Here is a 19,911-nt window from a genome sequence, read left to right on the forward strand (position 1 = left end):
ACGTCATTATGAAACAACTGTTACAGTGGAGATCAACCTGGACGTCATTATGAAACAACTGTTACAGTGGAGATCAACCTGGACGTCATTATGAAACAACTGTTACAGTGGAGATCAACCTGGACGTCATTATGAAACAAATCCTCCCACACAAACACACACACACACACACACACACACACACACACACACACACACACACACACACACACACACACACACAGCAGTAAGGTGTAGAGAGAGGACACACAGCATTAAGGAGAGCTGGTTCACCGGGTGAAGTTTAGAATAGAAGATATTACAAGACTGCAAAACTTGGCCCTTTGACAGAGTCGCCATCTTGAATGAGGACCACAAAGCATGCTGGGTAAAGGGCTCAGTCGTAGTAGTGGTCAGGGTAGACGTTGCTCATATTCACAGATCTAGGATCAGCTTGCTCTACCCACATCCTAACCTTAACCATTAGGGGACTCATATTCACAGATTTAGGATCAGCTTGCTCTACCCACATCCTAACCTTGCCCATTCGGAGAAAGTCAAAATATCTGACCCTGTATCAGTTGTTAACCTGGTCTTAAATCTCCAATATAACAGGAGGCCATCGTTCCCTCCCTCACTGTTGTGGACCGTCCTCAGTCTCACACACAGAGTCCGTTTGTGTTGAGTTGATTCAGAGACACAACGACCGTGTGTGTGTGTGTGTGTGTGTGTGTGTGTGTGTGTGTGTGTGTGTATTACTGTAACAGACAGTGTAAACGGAGGTGCTGCCACACAGCATCAAGACGTTGAAGTAAGTCATGATGCTGGCAGGTAAAACCATGGCACAAAGGATTTATATAACGGTCCTCCTCTCCCATCTAACCACTAATATTAAACGGACCACAGAATGGAATGGCAAACGAAATGGTTGGAAAGGCCAAGCTTAACCAATCAGCATCAGCTAGTGTATGTAAAGTGGAATAGAGTCTCTGTAGTCTCAGTCTGTCCTGACCCTGACCTCTGCAGGGTCTGATCAGGTGACCTCTGGGTAGAATCCTCAGGGTTGACCCTCCCCAGTGTTTCCTGGGTAGTGTAGTTGTCCTGGTCCTGTACTGTAAAGCCTCAGACACGTGTCCTCCCTCCACACAGGAATTCATTCTCAGTTGTCCTCAGATTCCCAAAATAATGTTTACAAAAATAAAATAATAGTAGTAGTAATATCAACAACAAAAAGAGAGAGATGAATCGGCATGACAACGAGCGGGTAAAGCGTGCAGCTCTGGCCCGTTATTCTACAGAGGCATTTTTCTTATTTAGTTCTTTGCTAAGACATGGAGATGGAGGAGAAGAGTGGGTCCGACGTCACCCTATTCTCACACACACGGAGATGTCACCATGTCACCGCGAAGTCTGGTCGTCTGGTGGAGTTACATGTTTCGTGTCTGTGAACAGTGTGTGTGTGTGTACATTGTGTGTGTGTACAGTGTGTGTGTGTACAGTGTGTGTGTGTACAGTGTGTGTGTGTACAGTGTGTGTGTGTACAGTGTGTGTGTTCAATGATCCTGCGTGGAATGCGTCCCAGACTGATCCCTTCCTCCACTTTGAGTCCATCACAGCCATGTTAAACTGTCATATCTGGTCTGTACAGAACATCCCTCCAATCCGATAAATTCCCTTTTTATTAAAGTTTATCCCTCTACAAAAAATCCCCTCTTTCCTGTAAACGTTCCCTGGTTGATCCTGGCTGGAGCAGAGATCCTGGCTGGAGCAGAGATCCTGGCTGGAGCAGAGATCCTGGCTGGCTCCATCGCACATCGTCATCATTCCTCCTCTGCGTCCGTTGGGCTGAAGTAAGGGAGTGGTCGGTAGTTGGGGTAGGTGGGTAGGGGATTGGTAGGCAGGTCAGTTGGTAGTTGGATAGGGTGGTAGGTTAGAGGGGTGTGTGATGGGGATCCGGGGGGGGGGGGGGGGGGGCTACTCGATGACCATGCAGCGTGCCAGGTGTTGTGAGTAGTACTTGAAGAGTTCAGCTGTGGCTCCAGGACAGTTGGTCAACTCCAACTCCTCTAGATCCTGGATCTGGATCAAACCAGATAGACCTGTAGTGGTTAGGAGTGGACAACCTGGGGGGGGGGGCAGAGAGATAGAGAGAGAGGTGGAGAGAGGAGCAAGAGAGAGAGGGAGGGAGAGGGAGGGAGAGAAGGAGAAAAATAGAGGTGGAGAGAGAGGGAGGAGAAACAGAGAAAGGGAGGTAGAGAGAGGAGAGAAAGAGAGAGAAAGGAGAAAGAGAGAGATGGGGGAGGGAGGCAGAGAAAGAGTGACAAAGGAGAAAGAGAGAGATGGGGGAGGGAGGTAGCGAGAGGAGAAAGAGAGAGATGGGGGAGGGAGGTAGCGAGAGGAGAAAGAGAGAGATGGGGGAGGGAGGTAGAGAGAGGAGAAAGATAGAGATGGGGGAGGGAGGTAGAGAGAGAAGAGGGAGGGAGGTAGAGAGAGGAGAAAGAGAGAGAAGAGGGAGGGAGGTAGAGAGAGGAGAAAGAGAGAAGAGGGAGGGAGGTAGAGAGAAGAAGGAGGGAGGTAGAGAGAGGAGAAAGAGAGAGGAGGGAGGGAGGTAGAGAGAGGAGAAAGAGAGAGGAGGGAGGGAGGTAGAGAGAGAAGAAAGAGAGAAGAGGGAGGGAGGTAGAGAGAGAAGAAAGAGAGAAGAGGGAGGGAGGTAGAGAGAAGAAGGAGGGAGGTAGAGAGAGGAGAAAGAGAGAGGAGGGAGGGAGGTAGAGAGAGAAGAAAGAGAGAAGAGGGAGGGAGGGAGGTAGAGAGAGGAGAAAGAGAGAAGAGGGAGGGAGGGAGGTAGAGAGAGGAGAAAGAGAGAAGAGGGAGGGAGGTAGAGAGAGGAGAAAGAGAGAAGAGGGAGGGAGGTAGAGAGAGGAGAAAGAGAGAAGAGGGAGGGAGGTAGAGAGAGGAGAAAGAGAGCAGGAACACAAGTCAGACTAATATAGTAGATGGTATAGTCTGACTTGTGTTTCTAATATAGTCAATCATTCTATCCTTCTATCTATTATATCATTCTATCCTTCTATCTATTATATCATTCTATCCTTCTATCTATTATATCATTCTATCCTTCTATCTATTATATCATTCTATCCTTCTATCTATTATATCATTCTATCCTTCTATCTATTATATCATTCTATCCTTCTATCTATTATATCATTCTATCCTTCTATCTATTATATCATTCTATCCTTCTATCTATTATATCATTCTATAATTGTATCTATTATATCCATTCTATCCTTCTATCATTCTATCATTCTATAATTGTATCTATTATATCCACTCTATCCTTGTGTCCTATCTATTCTATCATTCTATTATTGTATCTATTATATCCATTCTATCCTTCTATCTATTATATCATTCTATCCTTCTATCTATTATATCCTTCTATCTATTCTATCATTCTAAATATTCTATCATTCTAAATATCCTATCATTCTATCATTCTATCTATTCTATCCTTCTGTCTATTCTATCATTCTAAATATTCTATCATTCTATCATTCTAAATATTCTATCATTCTATCATTCTAAATATCCTATCATTCTATCATTCTAAATATTCTATCATTCTATCATTCTAAATATCCTATCATTCTACCCTTCTATCCTTCTATCCTTCTATCCTTCTATCCTTCTATCTATTCTATCATTCTATCTATTCTAAATATCCTATCATTATATTCATATAGCAATCCAAACATTCCATTCAATCTGAATAAAGAGCTGTCCTGAGATACCAGAGTTGGTCAGCAGGGGGAGGAGTGGTGCAGAGACAGACAGGACAGAGGAGAAACACAGGAAGTCCATGGATCTTAATTGTATGTCCTATCTCCTTGTCAAACCCTTTTGGATGAGACGGTACAGAGGGGATGAACCTTCTCATTGAATGGGTTCTGGATGGAGGACGCGGGGAATCAAGGACATGCAATTAAGATTCTCCCCATGGTTGTGTACCAATCATCTCTCCTTCCTTTCAAAAGATGCACTTGTTCACTTCCCTTCACTGAGTTGAAAGGAAATGACTGGTATAAGAAATATGGTGAAAACTCCCACTAGCCCATGTCTCCACCAATCCAATGCTTTCAGATTTGTGGGAAGTAGTAAACGGGTGTACAATCCAGGAGAAAGGACATATTATTAGGAAACACCCCCTCTGTGTATGACTGCTTCTCAATAGTCTATAAACTGCTTCCTCTCCTCACACACACATTGTAATGTGCTGTAGCCTGTAGTCAGAGATGATTCATGTACTGTAGCCTGTAGTCAGAGATGATTCATGTACTGTAGTCAGAGATGATTCTTTTATTGTAGTCAGCGATGATTAATGTACTGTAGTCAGAGATGATTCATGTACTGTAGTCAGAGATGACTAATGTACTGTAGTCAGAGATGATTCATTTATTGTAGTCAGCGATGATTAATGTACTGTAGTCAGAGATGATTAATGTACTGTAGTCAGAGATGACTAATGTACTGTAGTCAGAGATTATTAATGTCCTGTAGCCTGTAGTCAGAGATGATTCATGTACTGTAGTCAGAGATGATTAATGTACTGTAGCCTGTAGTCAGAGATGATTCATGTACTGTAGTCAGAGATTATTCATGTACTGTAGTCAGAGATGATTCATGCACTGTAGTCAGAGATGATTCATGTCCTGTAGTCAGAGATGATTCATGTACTGTAGTCAGAGATGATTCATGTACTGTAGTCAGAGATGATTCATGTACTGTAGCCTGTAGTCAGAGATGATTAATGTACTGTAGTCAGAGATGATGCATGTACTGTAGTCAGAGATGATTCAAGTACTGTAGTCAGAGATGATTCATGTCCTGTAGTCAGAGATAACTAATGTACTGTAGTCAGAGATTATTCATGTACTGTAGTCAGAGATAACTAATGTACTGTAGTCAGAGATTATTCATGTACTGTAGTCAGAGATGTCTAATGTACTGTAGTCAGAGATGATTCATGTACTGTAGTCAGAGATGAATCATGTACTGTAGTCAGAGATGATATACTGAACTCTCTCCTACAGAATACCATATATATTTACCCAGCCAGGTAGAGGAAGAGTGTGTGTGTGTGTGTGTGTGTGTGTGTGTGTGTGTGTGTGTGTGTGTGTGTGTGTGTGTGTGTGTGTGTGTGTGTGTGTGTGTGTGTGTGTGTGTGTGTTGGTTCTTTTGAAGTTTCCTGAGTATGGATCAGAAGGAGGACATGTCAGCTCCTGTGTCATAGATTATCTCTGTCCCTGTTCAGACTATCTGCCTTTGGAATGGAGGGATAATAGCAGAGAGGAAGAGAGAGGGAACGAATGTGTGACGATGATAAAACCAAAGGCCAGTAGTTCCTATGAGTGTCTTCAGAAAGTATTCAGACCCCTGGACCTTATTCACATTTTGTTACGTTACAGCCTTATTCTAAAATGGATTTGAAAAAAACAACAAAAATAACAGAAATACCTTATTTACATACAGTGGGGAGAACAAGTATTTGATACACTGCCGATTTTGCAGGTTTTCCTACTTACAAAGCATGTAGAGGTCTGTAATTTTTATCATAGGTACACTTCAACTATGAGAGACGGAATCTAAAACAAAAATCCAGAAAATCACATTGTATGATTTTTAAGTAATTAATTTGCATTTTATTGCATGACATAAGTATTTGATACATCAGAAAAGCAGAACTTAATATTTGGTACAGAAACCTTTGTTTGCAATTACAGAGATCATACGTTTCCTGTAGTTCTTGACTAGGTTTGCACACACTGCAGCAGGGATTTTGGCCCACTCCTCCCTACAGATCTTCTCCAGATCCTTCAGGTTTCGGGGCTGTCGCTGGGCAATACGGAGTTTCAGCTCCCTCCAAAGATTTTCTATTGGGTTCAGGTCTGGAGACTGGCTAGGCCACTCCAGGACCTTGAGATGCTTCTTACGGAGCCACTCCTTAGTTGCCATGGCTGTGTGCTTTGTGTCGTTGTCATGCTGGAAGACCCAGCCACGACCCATCTTCAATGCTCTTACTGAGGGAAGGAGGTTGTTGGCCAAGATCTCGCGATACATGGCCCCATCCATCCTCCCCTCAATACGGTGCAGTCGTCCTGTCCCCTTTGCAGAAAAGCATCCCCAAAGAATGATGTTTCCACCTCCATGCTTCACGGTTGGGATGGTGTTCTTGGGGTTGTACTCATCCTTCTTCTTCCTCCAAACACGGCGAGTGGAGTTTAGACCAAAAAGCTCTATTTTTGTCTCATCAGACCACATGACCTTCTCCCATTCCTCCTCTGGATCATCCAGATGGTCATTGGCAAACTTCAGACAGGCCTGGACATGCACTGGCTTAAGCAGGGGGACCTTGCGTGCGCTGCAGGATTTTAATCCATGACGGCGTAGTGTGTTACTAATGGTTTTCTTTGAGACTGTGGTCCCAGCTCTCTTCAGGTCATTGACCAGGTCCTGCCGTGTAGTTCTGGGCTGATCCCTCACCTTCCTCATGATCATTGATGCCCCACGAGGTGAAATCTTGCATGGAGCCCCAGACCGAGGGTGATTGACCGTCATCTTGAACTTCTTCCATTTTCTAATAATTGCGCCAACAGTTGTTTCCTTCTCACCAAGCTGCTTGCCTATTGTCCTGTAGCCCATCCCAGCCTTGTGCAGGTCTACAATTTTATCCCTGATGTCCTTACACAGCTCTCTGGTCTTGGCCATTGTGGAGAGGTTGGAATCTGTTTGATTGAGTGTGTGGACAGGTGTCTTTTATACAGGTAACGAGTTCAAACAGGTGCAGTTAATACAGGTAATGAGTGGAGAACAGGAGGGCTTCTTAAAGAAAAACGAACAGGTCTGTGAGAGCCGGAATTCTTACTGGTTGGTAGGTGATCAAATACTTATGTCATGCAATAAAATGCAAATTAATTATTTAAAAATCATACAATGTGATTTTCTGGATTTTTGTTTTAGATTCCGTCTCTCACAGTTGAAGTGTACCTATGATAAAAATTACAGACCTCTACATGCTTTGTAAGTAGGAAAACCTGCAAAATCGGCAGTGTATCAAATACTTGTTCTCCCCACTGTAAGTATACAGACCCTTTGCTATGAGACTTAAAATTGAGCTCAGGTGCATCCTGTTTCCATTGTTCATCCTTGAGATGTTTCTACAACTTGATTGGAGTCCACCTGTGGTTAATTCAATTGATTGGACATGATTTGGAAAGGCACACACCTGTCTATATTAGATCCCACAGTTGACAGTGCATGTCAGAGCAAAAACCAAGCCATGAGGTCAAAGGAATTGTCCATAGATCTTGAAGACAGGATTGTGTTGAGGCACAGATCTGGGGAAGGGTAAAATAATAAATTCTGCAGCATTGAAGGTCCCCAAGAACACAGTGGCCTCCATCATTCTTAAATGAAAGAAGTTTGGAACCACCAAGACTCTTCCTAGAGCTGGCCTTCCGGCCAAACTGAGCAGTCGGGGGAGAAGGGCCTTGGTCAGGGAGGTGACCAAGAGCCCGATGATCACTCTGACAGAGCTCCAGAGTTCCCCTGTGGAGATGGGAGAACCTTCCAGAAGGACAACCATCTCTGCAGAACTCCACCAATCAGGCCTTTATGGTAGAGTGGCCAGATGGAAGTCACTCCTCAGTACAAGGCACATGACAGCCCGCTGGGAGTTTGTCAAAAGGCACCTAAAGACTCTCAGACCATGAGAAACAAGATTGAACTCTTTGGCTTGAATGCCAAACGTCAGGTGTGGAGGAAACCTGGCACCATCCCTACATTGAAGCATGGTGGTGGCAGCATCATGCTGCGGGAATGTTTTTCAGTGGCAGGGACTGGGAGACTAGTCAGGATTGAGGGAGAGATGAACGGAGCAAAGTACAGAGAGATCCTTGAAGAGAACCTGCTCTAGAGCTTCCAACAGGACAACGACCCAAGACAACTCGGGAAAGGCTTTGGGACAAGTCTCTGAATGTCCTTGAGTGGCCCAGCCAGAGTCCAGACTTGAACCCGATCGAACATCTCTGGTGAGACCTGAAAATAGCGACACTCCCCATCCAACCTGACAGAGCTTGAGAGGATCTGCAGAGAAGAATGGGAGAAACTCCCCAAATACAGGGGTGTAAAGCTTGTAGCGTCATACCCAAGAAGACTCTAGACTGTAATCGCTGACAAAGTTACTTCAACAAAGTACTGAGTAAAGGGTCTGAATACTAATGTAAATATGATATTTGGAAACATTTCTAAAAACCTGTTTTTTGTTTGTCATTATGGAGTCTTGTGTGTAGATTGATGAAGTGGAGGGAAAAAACTGTTTAATCCATTTTAGAATAAGGCTGTAAAGTAACAAAACGTGGAAAAAGTCAAGGGGTCTGAATACTTTCCGAATGCACTGTATATCTACCAGGTAAATACCTGCTACTGTAACAGTATTACAGTAAATGGTGAGTTAGTGGTAAGTAAGTGCAGGGCCGGGTTACCAACCGGGCACGCAGGGCACATTCCCAGGGGCCCGACTTCCATGGGGCCCCACTAATCTCTCAAATAGCATAAGAACACCATGGCAACATGGTGAACACCATGGCAACATGTGTTGAATTTGAACTGCTCATCAGATTCCACAAACCCACAAAGAATTCCACAGACCCACAAAGAATTCCAGACCCACAAAGAATTCCACAGACCTACAAAGAATTCCAGACCCACAAAGAATTCCAGACCCACAAAGAATTCCACAGACCCACAAAGAATTCCACAGACCCACAAAGAATTCCACAGACCCACAAAGAATTCCACAGACCCACAAAGAATTCCACAGACCCACAAAGAATTCCACAGACCCACAAAGAATTCCATTTTTTGTTGTTGTTGATAAACTCCCATATCTACTGGGTGAAATACAACAGTGTGGAATCACAGCAGCAAGATTTGTGACCTGTTGCCACAAGAAAAGGGCAACCAGTGAAGAACAAACACCATTGTAAATACAACCCATATTTATTTATTTTCTCTTTTGTACTTTAACACATCGCTACAACAGTGTATATAGACATGATATGACATTTGAAATGTCTTTATTCTGTTGGAACTTCTGTGAGTGTAGTGTTTACTGTTCATTTTTTATTGTTTATTTCACTTTTGTTTATCATCTTTTTCACTTGCTTTGGCAATGTTAACATATATTTCCCATGACAATAAAGCCCCTTGAATTGAATTGAGAATGAGAGACAGAGAGACATAGAGAGAGAGAAGGGAAGCAGAGAGAGAGAGAGAGAGACAGACAGACAGAGAGAGAGAGATTGAGTGAATACCTGCGAGAGAGAGAAGACGCAGACTCCTCATGCCAAACAGGTGCTGTAGCCCAAAGTCCTGCACCTACACACACACACACACACACACACACACACACACACACACACACACACACACACACACACACACACACACACACACACACACACACACACACACACACACACACACACACACACACACACAAAACCGAGTAATCATTAATAATAAGAAAACATAAATTAAAACTAAGCAGGTCTTATTAGATAGACAGCAGCAGGACTGGTCTGATAGTCGGAGCAGGTCTTGTCCACAGGAGTGTGTAGGGTGTAGGGCGTAGTGTATTAGTATACAGGGTTTAGTGTGTAGGGTCTAGGGTGTAGTGTATTTGTATAAAGCATGTAGTGTGTAGGGTGTAGTGTATTAGGATAAAGGGTGTAGCGTATAGTGTATTAGTATAAAGGGTGTAGTGTCTAGGGTGTAGTGTATTAGTATAAAGGGTTTAGGGTGTAGGGTGTAGTGTATTAGTATAACGGGTGTAGGGTCTAGGGTGTAGTGTATTAGTATAAAGGGTTTAGGGTGTAGGGTGTAGTGTATTAGTATAAAGGGTGTAGTGTCTAGGGTGTAGTGTATTAGTATAAAGGGTGTAGGGTCTAGGGTGTAGTGTATTAGTATAAAGGGTTTAGGGTGTAGGGTGTAGTGTATTAGTATAAAGGGTGTAGTGTCTAGGGTGTAGTGTATTAGTATAAAGGGTGTAGTGTGTAGGGTGTAGTGTATTAGTATAAAGGGTGTAGGGTCTAGGGTGTAGTGTATTAGAATAAAGGGTGTAGGGTGTAGGGTTTAGGGTGTAGTGTATTTGTATAAAGCATGTAGTGTGTAGGGTATAGTGTATTAGGATAAAGGGTGTAGTGTCTAGGGTGTAGTATATTAGTATAAAGGGTTTAGTGTGTAGGGTTTAGGGTGTAGTGTATTTGTATAAAGCATTTAGTGTGTAGGGTGTAGTGTATTAGTATAAAGGGTGTAGTGTCTATGGTGTAGTGTATTAGTATAAAGGGTGTAGGGTCTAGGGTGTAGTGTATTAGCATAAAGGGTGTAGGGTGTAGGGTCTAGGGTGTAGTGTATTAGGATAAAGGGTGTAGGGTCTAGGGTGTAGTGTATTAGTATAAAGGGTGTAGGGTCTAGGGTGTAGTGTATTAGCATAAAGGGTGTAGGGTGTAGGGTCTAGGGTGTAGTGTATTAGGATAAAGGGTGTAGTGTGTAGGATCTAGGGTGTAGTGTATTAGCATAAAGGGTTTAGGGTGTAGGGTCTAGGGTGTAGTGTATTAGGATAAAGGGTGTAGGGTCTAGGGTGTAGTGTATTAGTATAAAGGGTGTAGGGTCTAGGGTGTAGTGTATTAGCATAAAGGGTGTAGGGTGTAGGGTCTAGGGTGTAGTGTATTAGGATAAAGGGTGTAGTGTATTAGTATAGTGTGTAGCGTATAGTGTATTAGTATAAAGGGTGTAGTGTGTAGGGTGTAGTGTATTAGTATAAAGGGTTTAGTGTGTAGGGTGTAGTGTATTAGTATAAAGGGTCTAGGGTGTAGTGTATTAGGATAAAGGGTGTAGGGTCTAGGGTGTAGTGTATTAGGATAAAGGGTGTAGTGTCTAGGGTGTAGTGTATTAGTATAATGGGTCTAGGGTCTAGGGTGTAGTGTATTAGTATAAAGGGTGTAGTGTCTAGGGTGTAGTGTATTAGGATAAAGGGTGTAGGGTGTAGTGTATTAGGATAAAGGGTGTAGGGTCTAGGGTGTAGTATATTAGTATAAAGGGTGTAGGGTCTAGGGTGTAGTATATTAGTATAAAGGGTGTAGTGTCTAGGGTATAGTGTATTAGTATAAAGGGTGTAGGGTCTAGGGTATAGTGTATTAGTATAAAGGGTGTGGGGTGTAGTGTGTAGTGTGTAGTGTATTAGTATAAAGGGTGTAGGGTGTAGTGTCTAGGGTGTAGTGTATTAAGATAAAGGGTGTAGGGTCTAGGGTGTAGTGTATTAGGATAAAGGGTGTAGGGTCTAGGGTCTAGTGTATTAGTATAAAGGGTGTAGGGTCTAGGGTGTAGTGTATTAGGATAAAGGGTGTAGGGTCTAGGGCAGTTCCCCAACATAACAAAAACCTTTTCATTGTATTTTTTATTGTTTGACATAAAAGACTGTAAAGACACCAGCATCTCCAATTGATTTTAATTTAGTAAATCAACTTATTCCCAGTGTATTAGGTCCAGTTTATTAGGTACACCTTCCACGAAAATGGTTCGCTCGTACAGACAGTGAGTCACGTGGTCGTGGCTTGTTGAAGCAGGCAGGCAGGCATCAAGGCATTCAGTTACTGTTTGATTGGAAATGATAATGGCCTAAAACATGTGATTTAAGCGATTTCGAACGCGGTACGATCGCCGGTTCCAGTATCTCAGAAACATCCGGCTTCCTGGGCTTTTCACGCACGACAGTGTCCAGGGTTTACCGAGAATGGTGCGGCAAAAAGCAAAACAAACTGTCAGCGGCAGTCCTTTGGGCGAGAACAAGTAAATGATGAAGGAGAACGGAAAGAATCACGCAAGCTAACAGGCGGGCCACAAACAGGCAAATAACGGCGCAGGACAACAGTGGTGTGCAGAACGGCATCACGGAACGCACCACTCGTTAGTCCTTGTCACGGATGGGCTGTTACAGCAGACGACCACACCGGGTTCAACTCCTATCAGCTACAAACAGGAAGAAGCGGCTCCAGTGGACACACGATCACCAACACTGGACAACTGAAGAGAGAAAAAACATTGCCTGGTCTGATGACTTCCAGTTCCTGTTGCGTCATGCTGATGGCCGAGTCAGGATTTGGCGTAAGCAGAATGAGTCCATGGACCCATCCTGCCTGGTGTCAACGGTACAGGCTGGTGGTGGTGGTGGTGTACTGGTGTGGGGAATGTTTTACTGGCACACGTTAGGTCCCTTGATACCAATTGAGCAACGTTTCCATGCCCCGAAAATTCAGGCTGTTCTGAAAGCAAAGGGTCCGACTAGGTACTAGATGGGTGTACCTAATAAACTGACAACTAAGTGTATGTGATTTTTTACAAAGGTTTGAAATGATACCAATTGAGCAACGTTTCCATGTCCCAGATAATTCAGGCTGTTCTGGAAGCAAAGCGTCTGACCAGGTACTAATAAACTGGCCACTAAGTATATGATTCTTACAAAGGTTTGAAATTATTGTGTTTTAGTCCAATATTATATCTGTTTGGGCTTCTTGAGGTCAATTTTCAGTCTACAAATGATTTGTAATTATGTTCCTGGCTGAATCTAGTTGATGATCCCTGCTGTAAGGGTCTAGTGTGTACTGTACCTGACAGCACCAGCGCAGGTAGAGACTCCTCAAAGAAGACATGGTGGACAGGTACCCTAGACCTGTATCTGTTACCCTCACACATCTGGAGAGAGAGAGAGAGAGAGAGAGAGAGAGAGAGAGGGGGGAGTGAGAGAGAGGAGAGAGAGAGAGAGAGAGAGAGAGAGGAGAGAGAGAGAGAGAGAGAGAGAGAGAGAGAGAGAGAGAGAGAGAGAGAGAGAGAGAGAGAGAGAGAGAGAGAGAGAGTGACCATAATGATACTTCTCATACTATACTGGTTTTCTTTCTGAAATAATGTAGTATAGGCCTTTACTCAGCAGATCACAGACCCCCCAGATCACAGACTACACACACTATACTACCACCTACTATACTACACACAACTATACTACGCCCTATACCCTACTATACTACACACAACTATACTACACACGACTATACTACTACCTACTATACTCCACACCACTATACTACACCCTATACCCTACTATAATACACACTACTATACTAAACACTACTATACTGCACACTACTATACTATACTACACTCTACTACACTCTACTCTACTATACTATACTCCACTCTCACCTGTCCAGTACCAGCTCCTCTAGTTTGTGGAGGTCACAGGCGATGTACTCCAGGGCCATGTCAGTGATGCGTGGGCACCAGGAGAGGTCCAGGCTCCGCAGCTTCCTCAGGTTCTCTGCTACCAGCTCCACCCCGTCATCAGTGATTTTAGAGCAGCCTGACAGGCTCAGAGCCGTGAGGTTGGGCAAGCTGTGGACCATGTTAACCACACCGTGGTTGGTGATCTCCCAACACGAGTGGAGACGCAGCGTGTGAGTGGTGTAGCCCTGAGGGGGAGGGAGGGAGGGAGAGGGAGAGAAAGAGAGAGAGAGGTTTAGGATTATATCTCTGAATTCATCATGACACCCACAGTAATCTGAACTCATCATGATACCACAGTAATCTGAACTCATCATGAGACCACAGTAATCTGAACTCATTATGAGAAGACCACAGTAATCTGAACTCATCATGAGGACCACAGTAATCTGAACTCATCATGAGACCACAGTAATCTGAACTCATCATGAGACCACAGTAATCTGAACTCATTATGAGAAGACCACAGTAATCTGAACTCATCATGAGGACCACAGTAATCTGAACTCATCATGAGACCACAGTAATCTGAACTCATCATGAGAGACCACAGTAATCTGAACTCATCATGAGAGACCCACAGTAATCTGAATTCATCATGAGACCACAGTAATCTGAACTCATCATGAGAAGACCACAGTAATCTGAACTCATCATGAGAGACCACAGTAATCTGAATTCATCATGAGAGACCCACAGTAATCTGAACTCATCATGAGAGGACCACAGTAATCTGAACTCATCATGAGAGACCCACAGTAATCTGAACTCACCATGAGAGACCACAGTAATCTGAACTCATCATGAGAGGACCACAGTAATCTGAACTCATCATGAGAGGACCACAGTAATCTGAACTCATCATGAGACCACAGTAATCTGAACTCATCATGAGACCACAGTAATCTGAACTCAACATGAGAAGACCACAGTAATCTGAACTCATCATGAGACCACAGTAATCTGAACTCATCATGAGAGACCCACAGTAATCTGAATTCATCATGAGACCACAGTAATCTGAACTCATCATGAGAAGACCACAGTAATCTGAACTCATCATGAGAGACCCACAGTAATCTGAACTCATCATGAGAGGACCACAGTAATCTGAACTCATCATGAGACCACAGTAATCTGAACTCATCATGAGAGGACCACAGTAATCTAAACTCATCATGAGACCACAGTAATCTGAACTCATCATGAGAGGACCACAGTAATCTGAACTCATCATGAGAGGACCACAGTAATCTGAACTCATCATGAGACCACAGTAATCTGAACTCATCATGAGAGGACCACAGTAATCTGAACTCATCATGAGAGGACCACAGTAATCTGAACTCATCATGAGAGGACCACAGTAATCTGAACTCATCATGAGACCACAGTAATCTGAACTCATCATGAGACCACAGTAATCTGAACTCATCATGAGACCACAGTAATCTGAACTCATCATGAGACCACAGTAATCTGAACTCATCATGAGACCACAGTAATCTGAACTCATCATGAGAGACCCCAGTAATCTGAACTCATCATGAGAGACCACAGTAATCTGAACTCATCATGAGACCACAGTAATCTGAACTCATCATGAGAGACCACAGTAATCTGAACTCATCATGAGAGGACCACAGTAATCTGAACTCATTATGAGACCACAGTAATCTGAACTCATCATGAGAGGACCACAGTAATCTGAACTCATCATGAGACCACAGTAATCTGAACTCATCATGAGAGACCACAGTAATCTGAACTCATCATGAGAGACCACAGTAATCTGAACTCATCATGAGAGACCACAGTAATCTGAACTCATCATGAGAGGACCACAGTAATCTGAACTCATCATGAGACCACAGTAATCTGAACTCATCATGAGAGACCACAGTAATCTGAACTCATCATGAGAGGACCACAGTAATCTGAACTCATCATGAGACCACAGTAATCTGAACTCATCATGAGAGGACCACAGTAATCTGAACTCATCATGAGACCACAGTAATCTGAACTCATCATGAGAGGACCACAGTAATCTGAACTCATCATGAGAGACCACAGTAATCTGAACTCATCATGAGAGACCACAGTAATCTGAACTCATCATGAGAGACCACAGTAATCTGAACTCATCATGAGAGGACCACAGTAATCTGAACTCATCATGAGAGCACAGTAATCTGAACTCATCATGAAGGACAGTGAAGGAAAAACAGGTTCATTTCCTGTAATTCTATACATGTTGCCATGGAGCGGAGAGAAGAGTTTACAATTTTATAACTCATTTCATGCAATTCTACTCGTTTGTTTTACATGACATTTGATGATCAATGGGGGACCCTCCGGCCGGTAGGGGAACTGATCTGCGGGCCTACAGAGAGGACGGAGAGAGGGGGAAGGGAAGAAGAAGTGTGTGTGTACCAGTACTGTACCAGTGTAGGATGGTAACCTACCTGTTTGGCTGTGAAGTAAGCCATGGCTGTGTCGGTTACGTGGTAGGCCTGCAGGCTGAGCTCTGATAGGTTGGGCAGTAGCTGTGTGCTCTCTATAACAGTGTAGGATGGTAACCTACCTGTTTGGCTGTGAAGTAAGCCATGGCTGTGTCGGTTACGTGGTAGGCCTGCAGGCTGAGCTCTGACAGGTTGGGCAGTAGCTGTGTGCTCTCTATAACAGTGTAGGATGGTAACCTACCTGTTTGGCTGTGAAGTAAGCCATGGCTGTGTCGGTTACGTGGTAGGCCTGCAGGCTGAGCTCTGACAGGTTGGGCAGTAGCTGTGTGCTCTCTATAACAGTGTAGGATGGTAACCTACCTGTTTGGCTGTGAAGTAAGCCATGGCTGTGTCGGTTACGTGGTAGGCCTGCAGGCTGAGCTCTGATAGGTTGGGCAGTAGCTGTGAGATGGCGGCGATGGCGTCGTCTGCTACGTTGATACAGTCGCTGACGCTGAGCGAGGTGAGCCGCGCGTTCAGGCTGGACCACAGACCGGCCTCCGTGAAGTCATTACAACCGGCCAACTCCAGGTGCATTAGACCCTGCATCTGTTCCAGCATCACCTACACACACACACCACAGAGAACACACACTGAGTTTACAACGATATAACTGATATAACTCTGATATAACTCTGATATAACTATAACTCTGATATAACTATAACCCTGATATAACTCTGATATAACTATAACTCTGATATAACTATAACTCTGATATAACTCTGATACAACTCTGATATAACTCTGATATAACTATAACTGATATAACCCTGATATAACTATATCTCTGATATAACTCTGATATAACTCTGATATAACTATAACTCTGATATAACTATAACCCTGATATAACTATAACTCTGATATAACTCTGATACAACTCTGATATAACTCTGATATAACTATAACTCTGATATAACCCTGATATAACTCTGATAAAACTCTGATAAAACTCTGATAAAACTCTGATAAAACTCTGATAAAACTCTGATATAACTCTGATAAAACTCTGATATAACTCTGATATAACTATAACTCTGATATAACCCTGATACAACTATATCTCTGATACAACTCTGATACAACTCTGATATAACTCTGATATAACTCTGATATAACTCTGATACAACTCTGATATAACTCTGATATAACTTTGATACAACTCTGATACAACTCTGATACAACTCTGATATAACTCTGATACAACTCTGATACAACTCTGATACAACTCTGATATAACTCTGATACAACTCTGATACAACTCTGATACAACTCTGATACAACTCTGATACAACTCTGATATAACTCTGATATAACCCTGATACAACTCTGATATAACTATAACTCTGATATAACTCTGATATAACTCTGATATAACTCTGATATAACCCTGATATAACCCTGATACAACTCTGATATAACTATAACTCTGATATAACTCTGATATAACTATAACTCTGATATAACTATAACTCTGATACAACTCTGATATAACTCTGATACAACTCTGATATAACTATAACTCTGATATAACTCTGATATAACTCTGATACAACTCTGATACAACTCTGATACAACTCTGATACAACTCTGATACAACTCTGATACAACTCTGATACAACTCTGATATAACTCTGATACAACTCTGATATAACTATAACTCTGATATAACTCTGATACAACTCTGATATAACTCTGATACAACTCTGATATAACTCTGTTATAACTATAACTCTGATATAACTCTGTTATAACTATATCTCTGATATAACTCTGTTATAACTATATCTCTGATATAACTCTGATATAACTCTGATACAACTCTGATACAACTCTGATATAACTCTGATACAACTCTGATATAACTCTGATACAACTCTGATATATCTCTGATACAACTCTGATACAACTCTGATACAACTCTGATATAACTCTGATATAACTCTGATACAACTCTGATACAACTCTGATATAACTATAACTCTGATATAACTCTGATACAACTCGGATATAACTGTGATACTAAAGTGTATTCTGAAAGTATTCAGACCCCTTGACTTTTTCCACATTTTGTTACGTTACAGCCTTATTCTAATATTGATTAAATCGTGTTTTCCCCTCATCAAGCTACACACAATATCCAATAATGACGAAGCAAAAACAGGTTTTTAGACATTTTCACAAAGGTATTAAAAATCAGCGCTCTGGAGCAGGTTTTCATCAAGATCTCTCTGTACTTTGCTCCGTTCATCTTTCCCTCGATCCTGACTAGTCTCCCAGTCTCTGCCGCTGAAAAACATCCCTACAGCATGATGCTGCCACCACCATGCTTCACCGTAGGGATGGTGCCAGGTTTCCTCCAGACGTGACGCTTGGCATTCAGGCCAAAGAGTTCAATCTTGGTTTCATCAGACCAGAGAATCTTGTTTCTCTTGCTCTGAGAGTCCTTTAGGTGCCTTTTGGCAAACTCCAAGCGGGCTGTCATGTGCCTTTTACTGAGGAGTGGTTTCTGTCTGGCCACTCTACCATGTTGGTCACCTCACTGACCAAGGCCCTTCTCCCCTGATTGCTCTGTTTGGCTGGGCGGCCAGCTCTAGGAAGAGTCTTGGTGGTTCCAAACTTCTTCCATTTAAGAATGATGGAAGCCACTGTGTTCTTGGGGACCTTTAATGCTGCAGAAATGTTTTGGTACCCTTCCTCAGATCTGTGCCTCAACACAATCCAGTCTCTGAGCTCTACAGACAATTCCTTTGATCTCATGGCTTGGTTTTTGCTCTGACATGCACTGTCAACTGTAGGACCTTGTATAGACAGGTGTGTGCCTTTCCAAATCATGTCCATCAATTGAATTTACCACAGGTGGACATCTCAAGGATGATCAATGTAAATAGGATGCACCTGAGCTCAATTTCGAGTCTCATAGCAAAGGGTCTGAATACTTATGTAAATAAGGTATTTCAGTTTTTTCTTTTGAATACATTTACAAAAATTTCTAAAAACCTGTTTTGCTTAACTAGGCAAGTCAGTTATGAACAAATTCTTATTTACAATGACGGCCTAGGAACAGCGGGTTAACTGCCTTGTTCAGGGACAGAACGACAGATTTTTACCTCGTCAGCTCGGGGATTTGATCGTGCAACCTTTCAGTTACTAGAAAAAACGCTCTAACCACTAGGCTACCTGCCGCCCCATTAGTCATTATGGGCCTGCCGCCCCAGGCAACATTCTAAATAACCGGGGCTCCAATACTGAACCTCACCATTGTGGTGAAGGTGACCTGTTCATCGCACTGTAACTAAATCTTCGGTTTTAACAAAAATTCCAACATAATTCACGCAGCAGATTATATTTTCACTAAGAGTTGGTTAAGCTCACAGCGCAGGTGTCTTAGCGATAGGAAAATGTTGCCTTAAGTGTACTCATGTTGTCTTAAGTGTACTCATGTCGCCTTAAGTGTACTGATGTCACCTTAAGTGTACTCGTGTCGCCTTAAGTGTACTCGTGTCGCCTTAAGTGTACTCGTGTCGCCTTAAGTGTACTCGTGTCGCCTTAAGTGTACTGATGTCACCTTAAGTGTACTCGTGTCGCCTTAAGTGTACTCATGTCGCCTTAAGTGTACTCATGTCGCCTTAAGTGTACTCATGTCGCCTTAAGTGTACTCATGTCGCCTTAAGTGTACTCATGTCGCCTTAAGTGTACTCATGTCGCCTTAAGTGTACTCATGTCGCCTTAAGTGTACTCATGTCGCCTTAAGTGTACTCATGTCGCCTTAAGTGTACTCATGTCGCCTTAAGTGTACTCATGTCGCCTTAAGTGTACTCATGTCGCCTTAAGTGTACTCGTGTCGCCTTAAGTGTACTCGTGTTGCCTTAAGTGTACTCGATGCACAATTATTTACTGAAATGACAGTGCTAGTTCATGTTGCCTTTTCACAGTCCGTGACAGTTTTTAAAACTGTGTCTCTCTTGCTAATCTGACAGACTGGCTGTGCCCTACGAGGTATGGCCCATGGCCCATACTCACAACACCA

The 19,911-nt window shown here is 42.9% G+C and overlaps 1 protein-coding gene across 1 annotated transcript in view; it reads right to left on the reverse strand.

Annotated features, from left to right (window-relative positions):
- Nucleotides 1-265: 265 nt before the first annotated feature.
- fbxl16 (F-box and leucine-rich repeat protein 16) overlaps nucleotides 266-19,911 on the reverse strand; it is a 56,940-nt gene continuing 37,294 nt past the window's right edge. Inside the window, exons 3-7 of the mRNA XM_071391330.1 lie at nucleotides 16,200-16,442; nucleotides 13,297-13,562; nucleotides 12,708-12,792; nucleotides 9,354-9,417; nucleotides 266-2,102 (exon numbers count right to left, since the gene is read on the reverse strand). Of these exons, the coding sequence (XP_071247431.1) occupies nucleotides 1,954-2,102; nucleotides 9,354-9,417; nucleotides 12,708-12,792; nucleotides 13,297-13,562; nucleotides 16,200-16,442 (807 nt within the window). The 3' untranslated portion in view covers nucleotides 266-1,953. The remainder of the gene's footprint in view (nucleotides 2,103-9,353; nucleotides 9,418-12,707; nucleotides 12,793-13,296; nucleotides 13,563-16,199; nucleotides 16,443-19,911) is intronic.

Source organism: Salvelinus alpinus, chromosome 1, assembly GCF_045679555.1.
Source record: "Salvelinus alpinus chromosome 1, SLU_Salpinus.1, whole genome shotgun sequence".
NCBI lineage: Eukaryota > Metazoa > Chordata > Actinopteri > Salmoniformes > Salmonidae > Salvelinus > Salvelinus alpinus.